Source organism: Silene latifolia, chromosome X (genome assembly GCF_048544455.1).
Source record: "Silene latifolia isolate original U9 population chromosome X, ASM4854445v1, whole genome shotgun sequence".
Taxonomy (NCBI): domain Eukaryota; kingdom Viridiplantae; phylum Streptophyta; class Magnoliopsida; order Caryophyllales; family Caryophyllaceae; genus Silene; species Silene latifolia.
Genome location: NC_133537.1, coordinates 341,815,491 through 341,833,798, shown reverse-complemented (window position 1 = coordinate 341,833,798; position 18,308 = coordinate 341,815,491). Strand labels below are relative to the sequence as shown.

At 39.4% G+C, this 18,308-nt stretch overlaps 1 protein-coding gene across 6 annotated transcripts; it reads right to left on the bottom strand.

The window, feature by feature from the left end:
• Positions 1–1,038: 1,038 nt before the first annotated feature.
• Positions 1,039–15,976, bottom strand: LOC141619546 (uncharacterized). Of its 6 annotated transcripts, none has more exons than XM_074436558.1 (22): positions 15,734–15,976; positions 15,549–15,627; positions 15,244–15,438; positions 14,338–14,552; positions 13,739–13,811; positions 13,513–13,569; positions 12,554–12,633; positions 12,402–12,464; positions 12,230–12,317; positions 11,698–11,800; positions 11,465–11,568; positions 10,249–10,322; positions 8,579–8,643; positions 8,285–8,460; positions 7,918–7,985; positions 7,773–7,833; positions 7,573–7,610; positions 7,392–7,460; positions 7,058–7,289; positions 6,839–6,938; positions 1,249–1,512; positions 1,039–1,212 (listed from the first exon to the last, which is right to left on the bottom strand). In XM_074436558.1, exons 1-20 carry the CDS (start codon positions 15,931–15,933, stop codon positions 6,903–6,905), a joined length of 2,076 nt encoding a protein of 691 aa, XP_074292659.1. In that variant the 5' UTR covers positions 15,934–15,976; the 3' UTR covers positions 1,039–1,212; positions 1,249–1,512; positions 6,839–6,902. The 6 variants fall into 6 exon arrangements, with proteins under 6 accessions (XP_074292659.1, XP_074292660.1, XP_074292661.1 ...); XM_074436559.1 differs by having other exon boundaries at positions 1,039–1,188; XM_074436560.1 differs by having other exon boundaries at positions 1,039–1,188; positions 1,256–1,512.
• Between the last annotated feature and the right edge of the window lie 2,332 nt (positions 15,977–18,308).

Sequence of the window (18,308 nt, the reverse complement as noted above, 5' to 3'; positions counted from 1 at the left end):
AAACCTTTTAGGCCTCCAGGTGTTTTTATTTGAAACCATATGTCCTTTCTATTACCCTCGTACATTTTTATTTGGTATAGAAAGATTGCAAAGCGAAATTCGATACATTTTCATATGGGACCTGATTGGCCAAAAAACGTTGATATAACCATTTAGAATCGGCAATCTTCAATGATATTTTTCGAATCAATATTCGCTTGCAGGACTCTCATTGTTCACGATCCTTTGAAACGGCTTAGAATGGAGTCTTAGTAGATTTCATCTATTTACGACACAGCTCGAAAAGTACTCTTGAGGCCTCAAGAGTCAAGTGGTATCTATTTCAAACCATATGTTCTTTTTGTTACCCCTAGACATTTTATATTGTACACATTGGTCCAAAATTGGAATTGGCAGTTTTTAGTAATCTTTCGAAAGTCCTGGAACTTTTGACAAAACCTTCAGTTTTAATCTTGTGAAATGACTCATGTCGTTCAGGACCCTCTAAAAACGATTTAAAACGAATTCTATGTAATAGGTTTCGTCTATTTACATGACAGCCCGAAAAGCATCCTTGAGGCCTTTAGATGTCTCTGGAAACCTTCTCTCCGTTATTAAGCACAAATTTTACGTCATAACATAGCTCGAAAAGCCTGTTTGGGGCATCTAGATGTCTCTAATTGAAACTTTTTCTCTATTATATTACGACAAATCTCATTTGTGACGGCACGTATCCGTCACTTTGGAGTGACGGATACCATTTTCCCTCACAAATGACCCAAATAGAGGAGAGAGGGAAGCACATGGGGTTGCCCCCACCTTGTCCCCCCTATCCGTTTTGTGAGTGACATTATCCGTCACTTGCTCCGACCCGTCTTCAGCAAGACTAATTGATTATATTATTTAAGCACAAACTTTGCGTTATGACGTTTCTACAAATGTGTTCAATAGGCCTAAAAAGTATTTTGCCCCTGTTCATCGGAACAAGCCGACTAATATTTATCCATAGGCTTTCAGATTTTGCTGGTACATTTGCTCATGGTCGCCAAAGTGAAATCAGATTTCTAAAGCAACCATTGAAATATTGAACCGGGAATCGGAAGCTACAGGTAGCTTTGTTCCAGATAATACCATAGTAATTCAGGGAGTCGGAACATAATTGTCGATAGGGACAAGATAATTTAACAGTTTCAATTACAATGGTAATTACTACATTTAGTCATTCACTGCTCACTGCTTACTGCTTACTGCTTACTGCTTACTGCTCACTGCTCACTGCTCACTGAGACAATGACTAAGAAGCTGAAAGTTTATTGTACATCCACTTGTATTATAACTAAAATAACAAGGGGAGTCCCGAGAAAGGAGTGTATACTACCGTCGTCTCCTTCTCTTCTCCTAAGCTTTGCAATAAGTATCTGACTTCTGAACTTTGGTCATTCGCTCCTACAAACCCATCAGATAGAGCAACATTTTCTAAACGAATTTCCATGTCCAAGTGAGAAGCTTAGCAGCGTATTTGCATTGTCAAGTCTGCAAAATTGGAACATAATATCGAATCAATAAACTTGTAGATGTCCTAGCATGACTGACACAACTCAAATAAACCGATCCCTCGGCCCTCACCACAAACATGAAAAATCAATCCGTAGTACATTCCAACCCTAACCGTGGATCTGAAACCCACCCCGACAGCACGTAATAAACCCACCCTTGACCACAGACTCAAGACATGAATCCGAGTTAATGGGTACCAAAATTACCCAATACTAACGCGCCGAGAATGGCATAATACTTGTAGCGACACGACCTGAATATTCCAAGGGATCATAAGGTCCGTAATGCATCCCTCCTAAGAGGCATAACCAAGATCTGATTTAATAATATCTTACTGTTAACCAACATTCATAGTCCAAAACCCTACATTTCTAAAAAACTTTTTCTAGGGTTTCCGTCTTAGTCTAGTTTTTAGGTTTTGGTTTCTCCTCTGCTTCGCAGCTTCTCTCGCGTTCTTTTACGTGAGATTAGGCTCCGTTTGTCTTGTCTTTGTTGTTGTTTCGTTTGTGCAGGGACAGGGAAGAGTTGATCTGATGGCTTCTACTGCGGGTAAGGGGAAAGGAATAGAAGGGAGCGAAGGGCTGGTGGGTAAAATTTGGGCTCAGAAATCGATAAACGTGAAAGCCGATGTTGAAACAATGATCAAATTATGGAATCCTTTGATACCAATTATAGGCAACCTTGTCGATGCGAAGGAGAGGACGCTTGTGTTTCGATTTGGGACGGAACGAGATAAGGAGAAGGTGTTGGAAAATCAACCATGGCATTTCGATAAGTTTGTTTGGTGTTTCAATGAACCAAACATAGCGGGTAAGATAACGAATACTCCTTTATTTCATGTTCCGTTGTGGGCGAGAGTGTATGATTTACCCATTTCGGGTAGGAAAAGTGAGGCTAATGCTCGAAAGATCGGAGCGCTGCTTGGCATATATATTAATATGGAGGTTGGGCCAAACCCTGAAATGGATAGGGCAATTAGGATTCGGATGATGCATGATGTTCGTGTTCCGTTGAAAGCTACTATTCCTATCAGACTGCAATCTGGATTGGTGGCGAGTTTTGACGTTAAATATGAGCAATTGCCGACCTTTTGCTATGGTTGTGGGGTTTTAGGTCATGAGGAAAAGGATTGTGACGAGGGACCTTATGAAGACGAGGATCTAATGTTCGGGGAGTGGCTCCGTGCTTCGCCTTGGAAGATTACTAAAACTGTTAAAGAGAGGCCTGAGAAGGCAATGCGTTCTCTACAAGTGGCTTTTGATGAAGGGAGGAGGAGATTGCTAAGATGATTGAAAAGCTTCAGAATATTGCTGTGGGGTTTAGGAGTAAGAAGAAGCGGGAGATGAAGTCAGGGATTGACGAGATGAGTCGGGAGAAGTGTGGAGACAAAGGGGGTGATTCGCAGGTGACATGGGGGAGTGGAGAGCAGGTGCAACCTTCTGTTTCTGGGGAGATGGCGCAGGTAGAAGGGGAGGGGGCTGGGCAGAGGTGTATGGTGGATATGGTGGTAGATGTGGAGGTGGCAGGAGAGGTTAGGGAGAGTGAGGGGAAGAAAAAACAGAGGGAGGGTGACACTAGACAGGGGCTGTCTCGATGGGGGGAAAGAAGGGTGGCGACGGTGGGAAAGGGAAAATCTGGGCCAGGAAAGTACGAGCTGGTGTGGGGTGGTGACAGGAGGCAGCACTCTGGAGGTGGGGGCAAAGAGGGGGAGGAAAGGCAATGAAGAGGTGGGGAGGAGTGGGAAGAAGGTTAAAGTTATGGGGCATCATTATACATGAGGTGGTGGTTGAGGCCCAATGAGTCTGTTAAGTCTTACCTGCCGGGGCTTGGGCAACCCCGGTGTAGTTGGAGCCCTTCGCCATCTCATACGGAGGGAGACCCCGGCCGTGGTGTTTCTTTGCGAGACGAAGCTAAGTGGTCATGAAATGAAGCAAAGTTTGGATGTAGGTTGATAGCATTGGCAGGTCTGGAGGTCTCGCGTTTTGGTGGAGGAAAGAGATTAATTGTGATTATGTGTCGTCGTCTGTTCATTATATGGAATTTATTGTTCGGGAGGATGCGGGGGATTTGAGAGTGACCGGTTTTTATGAGTGGCCTGCGGTGGCGGATAGACATCTCTCATGGAAGTTGTTACGTATCTTAGGTAGGCAGTCCACGCTACCTTGGATGTGTATCAGTGATTTTAATGAGATTTTATTTGCGAATGAAATGAAACGACGGTCCCGAACTCCCGGGCGCAATGGCAGAAGTATTCCTCGAGTTCAGGATGACGCAGTTTCCCGGGTTGCCACAACCTATTTTGCTGAGCTCTTTACGGCCTCTCGGGAGCGGGATTTCAGGGACATTCTTGTGGGAATGGAGGGGAGAGTGACGGAGAGGATGAATGGTATGTTGCGGTGTGACTATAGAGAGGAGGAGGTTATTGAAGCGATGAACCAGATGCACCCGCTCAAAGCGCCTGATGGGATGAATGGCTTGTTTTATCAAACATACTGGCATATAGTTGGCACGGTACTGGAAGTCCTTCGAGGGGAGCCGATGCCACATAATCTTAATCATACCCATATTGTGCTAATTCCTAAGAAAAAAGCCCGGGATATTTTCGACCAATTAGTCTTTGTAATGTGGCTTATAAGCCAATTTCGAAGATTCTGGCTAATCGGCTTAAGCAGTTCTTAGGCGAAATTGTGTCAGAGAATCAGAGTGCGAGTAGGCTTATTACGGACAATATTCTTGCTGCCTTTGAATTATTTCATTATATGAAGAATTCGAGGCATTCTGAGGGGTATATGGCGGTGAAGCTTGATATGGCGAAGGCTTATGATTGGGTAGAGTGGGATTTTTTGGAAGCGCAATATATGGGTTTTGATAGGTTATGGGTGGACCGGGTTATGCTGTGTGTGTCTTCGGTTTCCTCGGCGGTGTTGATAAACGGAAATGCAAAAGAGGTGTTCAGGCGGCCGGGGCTCGCGGCCGGGGCTCGCGGCCGGGCCTCGTGGTTTGAGGCAAGGAGACCTTGTACCTTCTTATCTCTTTATTATGTGTGTGAGGTTGTCTAATTTGCTAATTTGCTGAGGCGCGCTATTGAGGATACCTTGCTCCATGGTATCCGTATTGCAGCACAGGTGATATCTCATTTACTGTTTGCTGACAATAGTATTTTCTGAAGCAGAGTGCATGAATTCTATTCTTCAGAGTTATGAGCGAGCATCTGGTCACCTAGTTAATTTGGATAAGACGACGGTTTCTTTCAGCAGGTGTCTCAGAGGGAAGGAGGGTGTCTATTGCGTGGGAGGCTTGGTGTTGGAGTTGTGGAAGAACATGCTCGTTATCTTGGGCTGCCTACGGTCGTGGGACGGTCGAAGAAGCCGATCATGGACATTATTCGTGATAAACTCATTAACGGTTGCAAGGATGGCGCGGGAAGATCTTGTCTAGGGCGGGTAGGGAGGTTCTCATAAAGGTTGTGGCCAATTCTCTTCCTACTTATGTTATGAGTATTTTTATACTTCCGGCTAATTTTTGTGACGAATTGAGATCGATAGTGTCGAGATTAGTTTGGTGGGGAAGTGAGGATGGAAGAAAAAAGATCAGTTGGGTAGCTTGGATACGGCTTTGTAAGCCGAAAGATATGGGGGCATGGGGTTTAGAGACTTTTATAGAATGAATCAAGCTCTACTTGGGAAGCAAGCTTGGCGGCTTCTTACGGTGCCAAATTGTTTATGGGCGCGGTTGATGCCGAGCAAGTACTATGATGGGTCTTCTTTCCTCGATGCCGGGTTGGGTTATAATCCGAGCTACACTTTGCGTGGTATTATTGGTGCAAGGGAGGGGTTGGTGAAGGGGCTGCGGAAACGTATTGGTGATGGTGTGGATACGTTTGTATGGCGCGACGCATGGATTCCGGGTACACAAACTGGACGGGTTGTGTCGCCTTGTGTTGGGGGTGATGATACAGTGAGGGTGGTGACGGAGCTGGAGCTGATGTCGGCTGACGGGCATGGATGGGTCTACCAGAAGCTTGCCCATTACCTGCTGCCATTTGAGCTGATGTCGGCTGACGGGCATGGATGGGTCGATCAGAAGCTTGCCCATTACCTGCTGCCATTTGAGCGCGATAGAGTCAGGAACATTCGTCTAAGGGTGGTGGCGGAGCTGGAGCTGATGTCGGCTGACGGGCATGGATGGGTCGATCAGAAGCTTGCCCATTACCTGCTGCCATTTGAGCGCGATAGAGTCAGGAACATTCGTCTTAGTGCGGGCCATCGTGCTGACTCGTGGTATTGGTGTATGGAGCGGGGCGGTAACTATAGTGTCAAATCGGCGTATAGGTTACTTGAGGGGATCGATTTAAGCATGGGGGAACCATCGCCGTGTCTTCATGTCTTCATTTGTTCCGGATTGTTGGACGGCTAGGGGGGTGTGGGATGGGCTGAACTTGGTGATGGGTGATGTGGGGGATCTTGTTGGGATTCAGGAGTGGGTGGAAGGCTGTTGGAGGCAGATGGACACGAGGGAGCGAGAAGTTATGATGGTAGGGTGCTGGACTGTGTGGGAAGCTAGGAATAGGGTCGTCATTGAGGGAGGCCGTGTGTGGGTGGGAGTTGTGCTGAAGCGAGTGAGACACGTGGTGGAGGAGATTGAGGGGGAGAGTGCGGTGGTGATTAAGAGGATTGCAGGGGGAAGGCAGGGGACGGATGAGGTACGGGTGGAGGGCTGGAAGGCTGGAAGGCTCCGGAGGCCGGGTGGGTAAAGCTCAACGTGGATGCTGGGGGTGAAAGAGGGAGTGGGAGTGGGTGTTGGTGCGGTTTGTCGGGACGAGACGGGGAAGGTGTTATGGGGTATGACGATTTCCAGGAAGGAGTGTTGGGAGCCTCACGTCGCGGAGGAAGTTGTAGTTCTTGATGGATTAGAAGAAGCGGTGAAGGTGGGATATGACGCGGTCGTGGTGGAAAGCGATTTTTGAAGCCTTGAAGATGCAGAAGACGGGTCGAAGCATGTTTTTTATTGTCATTGAGGATATTTTAAGTTGTTCTTTTCGTTCTGTTGCTTGGTCGCATGTTTGTCGTGGAAACAATGAGGTAGCTCATGCTTTAGCGCATGTTGTACAAGTAGACGTAGGGAAAACTCTATGGTTGGATAAGCTACCTGAGGTAGCGGCTCGCTTTGTTGGTTGATTTATATTATTACCCCGTTGGGTTTCAAAAAAAAATAAAAAAATTGACACGCCCAAAGAAGACTTCAGATGTTTCAAGAGATTACAGATGTGAATATCAGATTGTAGCTCAAAAAATAAAATTACCTCTCTTATCCCATGTTCCACTTTTGATAATCAATGCTCCGATACCTGCATCACTTCTTGCCCACTACATAACATCATTCAATGTTTTATGAAATGCAACCTGCAGAAGTATAAAAACAGGTTAACATGGTGAAGGCGCCTAATAGTATAAAATCAGGGGAATATTAAACCAAGAATCCACCCATATGAAATTCGGAAGAATTAAACCAACACACATACAGAAGTAGATGTCTTGAGAAGCTCCCTTATTGCCATAGTCGCATAGCAAGAAGCTGGGAGAGTAAGACTGAGTTTCAGAGCTGTTTGTGGGACCTCTGAGCTTTGAATTGCACCTGTTTCTTCATTACCAACAGCTGTATATTTTTCATGCGTCATGGTTCCAGATTTAGAAAGAATGTCTAGATCTGTATCTGCCAAGGGTGTGGTCGCATCTGTGTACTTGAGTATTTCCCTGCGAAGGATTTAACAATACAAAAAATAAGGATAAGATACTAACTTGACCAAACCAACAAGCACATTTATTAAACCATTATGATTTACAAGGGAACGATACCATTCAAGATCCTTTGGCTTTTGGTAAACTCGTCTGTAACCGCCACTCATACTAGTTATTGAAAATTCTCTGGAAACAGAAATTATCATTAAGTTCATGCCAAATTGACCATGAGGGATAAATGAGCAAGGAGAGATTCTAATATAGTTTAAACCAAACTAAGCGTGTTTAAGATACATACTTAACATTATGCACACTTTCCGTCAAGGTTATATTATCCTGGAATGCAAGCAAAGAAGGCAACATGAGTCCAAAGATTAATGTGCATTGATTCCTTCTTAAGCTTCTTCTATTTAAGTTAACAACGTTCTGATCTAATAATTCAGGATTTTACACCAGAATTTGAAAGTTTCCGTAAGTAGATGGTAGTATGATACATACCTTCCTAGCCAAATCATGATAGACATTAGCAACATCATTTGCTGGATAGACTGCCCTCGAACTGTGATAGAATGTGTTACACAATATTTAGCACCAGCATCAACCATAAAGATGGCACAGAACATCAACATAACATGTAAATTACCCGGGTAAAGGAAGTAGTATGTCATCAATAGTGTACTTCTGTTTGAGCAAATCTTCCTCATCTACAACCTGACCAGGAATTTAATTACATTGTCAGGACTGAAGAAAGCCTACACTACACTTCGAAAAGTGATCGAGCAATATGATAACAATTGTCATGCAATATTATAGTGCCTATTTTTGGGACTCTATCCTCATCTTCTATCTGGGCTCATTTTCCTTTTTAATCTAATTTTGATTTTTTATACTCCCTCCATGGCCATCCCATGTATACTGTCTCCATTACTTTACGGTAACTGTTTACTCGCAATCGGACGGTTGATTTTTTCAATGAGCATAAAACTAAAAAACAATTTACAATTTTTTACCTTGACTAGAATGCTTTTCTCGGCAGGAACATCAACTTCAAGAACCTCTTCGAGATTGCCAACACCATCTGCCTCGTTCAGACTATCCTCCTCGCACTCTACCTGAGGGGGTATGAGCTCCTCACTGGAATCATCTTTGCAATATACAAGATCTCCTACAACCACTGCATCTGCACCTGCCGTACAGTTGCATAGAAGATCAGTATCAACTGGTATACAGTTCAGATGCTCAGTGATACATGAACAAAGTATATACAAAACTCTTCTTAACATTTACAAGGACACATCACATACCATACTTCTGCACCCTCACACTTGCTGCATTGTTCCACAGGTAGCTTTGGTAACTGTGTACATACCTAGACACAGAATGACTCATTGTCATACATATGATTGTCAATTAATAAAAAAAAAAAAAAAATTGCCAGTGTAGTGCATAGAAACCCTTGCAACCAGGTAGAGGAGTCTTAGACCGTTAAACGTCTAATTTTGTAGCCTTCCATCCCATAAAACTGGGAGTCTGGGACAGAGACTACAGTTAATAAGGTCATTTCAAAACAGTTCGTTTTGGAAAAAAAGACACCATCACACATCTCCTGAAAGGCAGAAAGAAAAAGGCAAGTACTAACAGAATCAATGAGTTGCAGTACATTATCAAAGGCTATGAATTCCATGACTGCTCACAACAAATTAAAATCAGGTCAAGGCAAACCACACTTAGTTGCCAATGTTTGATGTTCTAATCAGTTAAAAAAAATGCAGTAAGAAAATCTATCGTTACTTTTGGCACTAAATGGATACTGGACTATTGAACTATCCATTTTTATTGGAGTATGTTGTAGTATGACTGTATGACACAGTTGATAATGTCAGGACCTGTCAAGCGGGTCGGGCGGGACGGGTCAGACAACGGGTCAAGAAATAATTTCTAACGCCTTTTTAAACGATTTTTTAAATTAAAAAAAAAAATTAAAAAAAAGTAAAACATATTTAAAACTAATATTTTAATCATATTCAACGTTTACATTAATTATATTGACATAATTATTAAAATAAAGTTTTTTTAATAATTGTTTCATTATTAAGTATTATAAAAATATAAAATTGACTTTTTAGTTGTGTTTGTAATTTTTAATAATAAAAAAAATATTTTTTTAACTATTTTTTCAAATATAATATATAAATATTAATATTTTAATAAAATTCTTGATTTACCTTTGACCCAACGGGTCGACCCGTTCGGGTCGGGTCTCGGTCCTAAAATAACGGGTTATTTCGGGTTCGGGCCGAACGGGTTACGAGTCGAAAAAACCAGGTTTGTAACCTTAGAAAATGGGTCGGTCGGGTCGGGTTTTGACAGGTCTATGACAGGCTGTTGGCTAGATTCGAATTTATTCGTTGTGCAGGAGTACAAAAGTGACATATTTGGACCATATCTCGCAAGGCAAAAATGACACGATTCAAGTAGCCATGGAAAGGTATGATCGATACCTGCTGTGTAGAATCACGCAAGAACTGATTTTGTTACTTAGTCAAACTAGAATGTTGAAATGACAGAACAAAAAATGACCATATGTTTCATAATTATTATTGGAGTAACCCATAATGGTTTGGCCCAAATTCTCCCTACCCAGAGAACTTTCCATACAGAGTAGGACAAGTTCAAAACCCACTTGGATGGAATCATGCATGATGAAAAGGGAAAAAAAAGTAAAAAAATAAAAGGAGAGATTAAAACAACATACTGTAGGAGAAAAGAATATGTGGCGGTAGAATGACGGAGAAGTAGAATTGAAGAGACCTATTTTAAACAATACTAACGGATTCTAGGGGAGACAGATAGCATATAAGACTCACACAGCAATAAAAAGGTGAAATGAGCCATTCTGCACCACATACCAAGGCAAGGAACACTGAGGTATTCATCAAAAAGACAAGAGATAACATTGACCAAAACAACTCACATCATTCTAAGAGTTCTAGGGATAGCTCTTAACGCCTGTAAATAATCACCAGGACATTTCTTCAAACCGTGCAACTGAAAACGCAGAAAGAATCAATAATTAACCAACTAAAAAGTCTAGCAGGCAAAGATTCAGAATATCGTGGCAATTAAAAAAAAAAACTGCAGAAGAAGAATTCATGTTTTGAATCAGTGAGAATGCTAAAAATAGTCAAAAACATAAGACAGTGGCAGACAATTGACATTAAAGGTCTTCGTCAATGAGAAGCTTATACTAAAATAATTATCCGTGGTATTGGTTCAGACTTCAGACTTCAGAATTTCTGCTAAATCAATAATAGATTATGATTTGTACTTCAATTTTTGGAACTGCGAAGTTATGAACCTGATGCGAAGAACAGAAAAAAAATGAAATGAAAATTCTTATCACAGCATATAGCATAAAAGGGTTAAGGGATTGTTTTGATACAAAAATGAGAGGGAAAGGGTAGGGAGGGGTAAGGACAAAAGGAAGGGAGCGGGAATGTAAGGGAAGCGTTTTACCTACAAATCTTCTATGTTGGAAAAAAAAAAATTGCCTTGGAAGAGGAAATGCGGGATCATTTTCTATTGTTCCAGTCCCCTCCAAATCCCTCTACGCCTATCTTGCTAACCAAACAAAGGAAAAAATTTCCCTCCCATCCAAATCCCTCTACGCCTATCTTGCTAACCAAACAAAGGAAAAAATTTCCCTCCCAAACCCCTTCCCTAACACACCCTTAGAAACTTTGAAGAATCCAATATCCAAGCATACCACTGCTAGCAACAAAAGAAAATAAAAATGAAAAACTAACATCTACTGTACATAGATTATCATCTTCTCCATTGACAAAATTTTAGTAAAATTATACTCCCTCTGTCCCGGTCACTGGTTTATGTATCGTTTTTTGGTGTCTCAATTGATTGTTAATGTTCTCATTTTGGGAATTTCTTTTATGATGTGAAATGACTCTAACCAAAAAATGATTCGGGGGCCATCTGTCTTCCTGCACGAGCAACTTGCTATTTCAATTTGAATATTCCCAAACACACTATATTTCTCCTCTACTTGCTCTTTGTTCCAAAAGCAAACACAACATTTGACTCAACGGAAGGAGTGTCGTAAATCATACTAAGCAGAATCCCCAAGCAACAGAAAACGTTAATTTCAAAATTAATGTAAGCAAGCATGGACTTACAATAGCCCTCTCAGCTACCATATAATACGGCAATCTCCTTAATGCTCCATTAACATCGTTGTCTTCCTTATACTGTTCCCGAATCTTTCTTGTGGCGTCTTTTTGTAATCAAATATCTTAGTTAAAGACTAGACAGACCATTGTTACAATTCAATATAGCTGAAAAAAGTTTGGAAGATGAAATATTGTAATATGGCTAGACTAATGTCGTAAATAATAAGCCGCAAGGATATCCCCCTCTCTTGGATCGAGAATCATATCAATAGCAGCTTTCCACTCTCCACGAAGCAATGCTGCTCCGATAAGATGAGTCGGGATTGAACCACTTCCAAACCTCTGCATCAAAGATAAATTTCTACTTAGGTGACAATTCAATTGTTAGCATAACACAAACTGCAACTTTCAGAGGGAAATATCAACTAAGCACAAGTTTTAAAAGTTTTCGTTAGTGAGGATACAGATACTCAAATTGAATAAATGTCTGTCTTCCTGCCTTGAGAAGAACTTTGTGAATGAAGGAACAACCCAGTAGGGACAGACATTGAAAAACTAAAATCAACTGGACACACTCCCTCAAAGACGCAGGTAGAGCTTGCCTGTAGTCTCAAGATAGGTTGATGTTTTGCAAGACATTTTGAAAGAATAACTCAAAGTGATTAAACACCTTGCTAAAAGTGATTACATCTTGCTGAATGTTAAATGATCTGAAACTCTTGCTGAAAGGGAAATACTTCGAAGAAAAGAACAGAAGAAAAGGCAAAATACCTGTAGTCCAAAATAGTTAACAAATCCATTTTTTCCTAAGGCATCTGCAGAAGCTCTAATGGTGTCTTCAGAATCAGCAACAACTCCTCTACAAGGAATAAAAAAAAAGTCGTATCTCATCATACAGGGAAAAATGATGGTTCAGAAGTCCATAAATGAAATGAAAACTAACCTTAAAGTTACAGTAAATCTATTTCCCAATAGCTGCCCAAGCTGAAGCCCTTCTGTGACATAACTAGACAGGCATAAACAGAAAACTGGGTAATTACAGGTGCATTAATTAACAAACATATGAAAATCCAGACCCCGATTCTTTGACCTTACCAGAAGTCACCAACTTTTATGCCAATCAACTTTTCATTAAGAGAAGCTAATCTACTAGCATGCTGCTTGAACATAGTTACCTGTAAAGTGTGAGGGAAAATAACAATCGGATGAAAAATGGATTCAACTGTCAAACGGTATATTCCTAAGTATATGCAGACAACAGATACTGCAATCACAAAGCAATAATAAGACAAAGTAACACCTTCAAAATAAGACTGACTAGAGCTGATGCTATGATACAGACTGTAGGTTGACCTATGTATGCATATAGAGTTATGATGCACTTCAAAGATCAGAGAGACAACATCCTCGCGAGGGTCAATATACTTGAAAGAGTGTGTAGCCTAGCTTAAGTCTTAAGAATGGATAAACCGAAAAGAAGTTTCTACTTAGAATCTTCTTTACTGTGTTTTAAAAAAGGACATTTGAGCAGAAGGCATAATAATGCTCTATCCAAAATGCCTCTAGTTTTTTTATCATGCACTTCCCTTTACCCCATCCTAAGCTACTTCGATCTCCCAAGGAGTCGCATGTCAACACAACTCGTCAACATGACGCAGAATATGCACTGGACATGCCGAAAATGACGTGACTCTGGTACAGTAAACAAAATGGTTAGAGGACTTGATTAGTTTGCTGCTGTCTCAAAGTTGTAAAAGTCTATGGAGGTTTTGACCGTCACACAAAACTCAATACATTCTCATGTTTTCGGCAGTGGGAGGTGGTAAGGGAGTATATAAAGAGCGTACAAAAACTCTTGCCTTGTATGATGAAAGTTTGATTACCACATAATTCACATCTCTATTCTTGCATGCAGTTTAGGGAGCATAGAAAGAGCCAAAGAAGACCCACAAGATTATTGTTTTAAAAGAGATGACCCCACAGCAAAGAACGGATTTTACAGTTACATACACTGAACATGTAAAGGGTGCTGACTGCTGAAAAAAAAAACATACCCTTTGAGTAGACACAGAACGCTTGTCCTTCGTACCTGAAAATCCAAATGATTTGGGCTGCCAAACAGAAAGTCATACAGGAGTCTCAACAATGATTTTGCAATAAATATCAAAAGGAACATAAAAAACGAAAAATTGTATTGACCAATTTTTATACAAGAAACGCTGACGCTGGTTGTTACATCATATTTCAGCGACAATAACTGGGCAAAAATGCAAAAAATACCTGGACTCCTAGCATCTTGCCAATCAACCTCAAGGCCTCCTGCGTGTCCTTGTTCTCCTTGTAAAGATGAAACCTTCAATAAAAAGTATTCAGAGATTTCAGAAATCTAACCAAGAAACAAAATGAAACAAGCTGGGTAATTCTGCAATCCTTCACTACATCAAAGCTGAAACACTGAGCTTAAATCCCACGTATATCATCCATAGAGTTACCACAAGTAGAATAAGCATATGCAAAAGTAAATAAAAAACTATAGGACATTGCCACATTGACATTCCAAATGAAAAAAAATACCATATGATATCAAATGGAAAGTGGTATTGTTCGTGTCATCACTAAACAATAACTGTTTAAGGGTGGAGAAATGATTTTCCTCCACAAACCAAAAATGTGAGGGTGAGACTTTCCCAGAAATAGAAAGTGCAAATAAGTTAGGGTGTGAAGCAACGAAGAAGAAATCTGACAAAGTGCAAATAAGTGAGGGTGTGAGGCAAGGAAGAAGAAATCTAAAAAAGTGCAAATAAGTGAGGGTGTGAGCAAGTTTCTCTAAACCAGAAGAGGAAAAAATGCGACTGAAATACAAAGTAATAATTCCATACCTCAAGAACTTCCCACGATCTTCGGGCCAATCCTGTGACCCTCTCTTATCAAATGGTTTGCCATCCCTGTCTTTACGTTTTCGGGTATTTTTTCCCCTGTTTTGAGACCCTCCTGAACTTAGTCTGACACGGATGCATTTTGAGGAGTCCGTAGGTCCATCTATAACGTCTGTCACAAGAAACTTCAATTTCTCTTTGAAGAAGTTGTGTACAGCCTGAAACAGCCAAAATAATTGCACCATAAGCTAATTCCCGCCGCAAAAAATTTATTGGTAGAAAACCAGATAACTTGTTACACCTGAATAGTTTAGGCATTAAATGGTCATATCCGACTCAAAATTAACAACGAAACTTCAAAACTAAACATCGAGCTAGCGCCATACATTTCAAATACTAAAGCAAATTGAAGGAATGGAGAGAGAGTGGAGCGAGGAGATCTTCCCTTCTTAAAATCTTTCTATGAGGTAGAGATTTTGATTTGTTTGATAGGAGGGAAAATGGATCCCTATGCCCTCCACTTCCCTCCCCCTCTATTTTCCTACGACCCTATTTGCAAACCCATGAATGGAATTTGTATCGCTCCCTCCCCCTTCCCTTCCTTTACCCTCCAAATCTCTCCTTCCAAACAAACCTTAAAACTCCAACTAATGTGGACATATCACTCACTATTCATATAGCTACATGGGTTTCCATCACTATCTTGAATACCGTAATATTAAACACCAATCAAGCTATGAGAGAGGGATGCGCGCAAGTACACAACCAAACAATTTACCCATAAAACAAATAACAATCCCGTGTCCAAAAACTTAAACAAAGTATATATGCGAATTTTGACCTTATACTATCCATATATACAACCAAAACAAAACAAAATTTGCGAATAAATTAGCTTTGCAATACTACCGTGCGGTGTGATTTATCCGAGCTTGGAGAAAGCACAAGTGGATCAATATCCCCAACGTTGCCAGAATTAATCTGCTCAATATACTCTTTCAAACGATCAGCATCCGCACCTACCAACAACCTGAAATCCTCGATTTCCGACGTATATTCTTTATCCAACACCTCAACTACCTTCTCTTCCTTCTTCTCCTCCAGCTTAAAACATCCAACAAACAACAACACGCAGACACTCCACAATCAATCGTAACCTCACAAAACACTCGATGTCGTAAATTGTAATTCGTAAATCAATACCCTAAATTTACCTCGGGAGGAACACTAAGTGAAGTTAACCGCACAACATTACCATCCAAATCAACTTCATTCACAATAAAATCAGAGTATCTACACAATTAACCAAAAACAACAATCAAAAAACATAATTAATCGCATTAATTTGAGTATAATTATGAAATTAATCAAATTAGCATCAAAATTAATCGAGAAAAACCGTTGTTTGAGAATGCCGCGAAAACCGGGGAGATTAGAGATGTAACAGAGGATTCCGACGTCGGATTCTTCGACATTTTTCGAATTGATTGAAGGATTATCGTCAATTGAGGGATTCATTGTTGTTGTAATTGTTGATTTGGGGAAATAGGGTTTAAGGATTTTGGTGCGTACAAATGTTAGCGTTCGTTTATGCCACATTTAGGGGGTTTTGATGTCGGGGTTTAAACGGTGCGTTTCCACTACTTTTCCCTCTAACAAGTGGATTTAAAAAAAAAAAATAGCGGGTTTTTAAGGCGATCATAACGTCACTCGTAAATATCTATCTATACTATATATTAAATCCAGAAACCAAGGGACTTTAATGTAATTAAAGAAAGTTATACAAATTAATTATACTATATAGTTTTAAATCACTAGCACCGTGTGATGGACCCGATTAAGGGATCTCAATGCAAATATTATATAGTTTTGGTTAAAATTAAATTATATAGAAGCTTGGTAATTTTCCTAAACATGGTCAATTTCCTTAAAATAAAATAATTAATTAAGATGATCAATTTCCTTAAAATAAAATAATTAATTAAGATGGTCAATTTCAAGGAGACTAAAAGAAATAAGATGTCTGATAATTTTCCTAAATATTTATAAAAGACTAGAAGATGGTCAATTTCCTTAAAATAAAATAATTAATTAGTATAAACATGCACACTTATGGTATTAATTATTATCATCATAAAATTATATATTAAATTTAAAATCTATGCAATTTTATTAAACTTTATAGTTTATTAGAAGTATAGAGATGTTAATTATTTAACATACAAACATATAATAAATAGGTTATAAATAATTTAAGTTAGATTCCATAATATATAATATTGCATAATTCTTTCGATATGATTTAATGCATATATGTAATATATTTATATAAATATATATTTCTCTTAAAATTGCATGCCTAAGTAGTAAAAGTAATTTTCACAAGAAAGAAAAGAATAGTAGTAACATTGGATATAGTTATATGATAGTAATCACTCATTTGAATAGTAAAAGTAACAATATTATCAACGAGATTAGTGAGAGTGGTAGAAACAACGGGAGTAGTGAAATAATCAATATTAATGCGGCAATAGTGAAAGTAACAATAACTACGGCGGGAGTAGTGAAATTATCAATATTAATGCAGCAGTAGTGACAGTAACAATAACTACGGCGGGAGTAATGAAAGTAACAATGATTACGGGCGAGTAGTGAAATGTTATTACTATTGTTTCATTAATAAGAGTAAAATATTAATAGCGGGAGTAGTGAATTTGTCTCAAATCTATTTCATCGTAATTTTAGGATATGTTATAAAAAATATATTAATGATAAATTTATGGGTTATGCAACTTCAAAAAATTTTATTTAATGAAAAAAAAAATTAATGGTAAGTATAGGTAGCCCGGGCGAAGCCGGGCACCAATACTAGTACTACCTGGTTGAGAAAACCTCTTGAAAAAGTCGAGTTATTCAAATAACTTTTTCATGGAATGAGTGATATACATTTTCATTAAAACGTTAATGATTTATTATTTGAATCAAGATCAATAGGAGTTGTAGAAAATTATTCTGAATTTTATATTTTTAAAGTAATGAGATGAGATTTAAAAGAGTTTTTCTAACGCGTGCCCAATGAACACACGTTAAGATGCTAATAAATAGAAGCTTTACATCAATAATTCTCTAAGTATGATAATCATGAGTTGGGATTTCGATTTTTCATGATATATTCATGCAAATATTTCCTTTCTTATCATCTTAAGTTCTTAACATATGTGACGTACTGTTGTGCGCCCTCGTGCCTATTTGACACATGTTAGAAAACCTTTTTTGGAAAATAGGGAGAATTTAAACGTGCTTGCTTAAAGTAATTAATTGAAAATAAGGTGTTGAGTATTGATAAGAATAAGAAGTTGTTGAAGGAAAGTGTGAGGTTTGTGTTTGTTGCGTGAGATTATCACATCTTTACATGTTATCATGTAGCCTTTGTAGGTATCAAGCCCTTGTTATAGCTATGTTCTTTTCAACTTACTTTCAGTTGAGTTTTATTTATTTTAGTTCAACTAAGTTTTACTCAAATTAAGGGGTCGTTTGGTTCGAAGTATTGAAATGGTATGGAATGGATTGTGATACCATTGTGGTATGTTAGAACTCCATACTTGCTTATAAGTGTTTGGTTCGACCCTATAATGGATATAGAGGTAGTAATTAGAGCTGACAAACAATGACACGACACGAAAACACTACACGAACCCAACACGAAATTAATGGGTTTTGGTTAAGGCCTAATGATCCATTTATGTAAGTGGGTCGACACGATATTTAATTGGGTTAGGTTTAGATTGAGCTCTCTAAACACGAACCCGACACGAATGACCTGTTTACTAAATTAATCCTAATTTTTCTTGATCCCTCATCACATAAATATACTTAAATTTTCCAAATATGGACATGACACGAAAACACGACACGAACGCGACACGAAATTAACGAATTAGGGTTGAGGCTTTATGACCCATTTACGTAAGTGG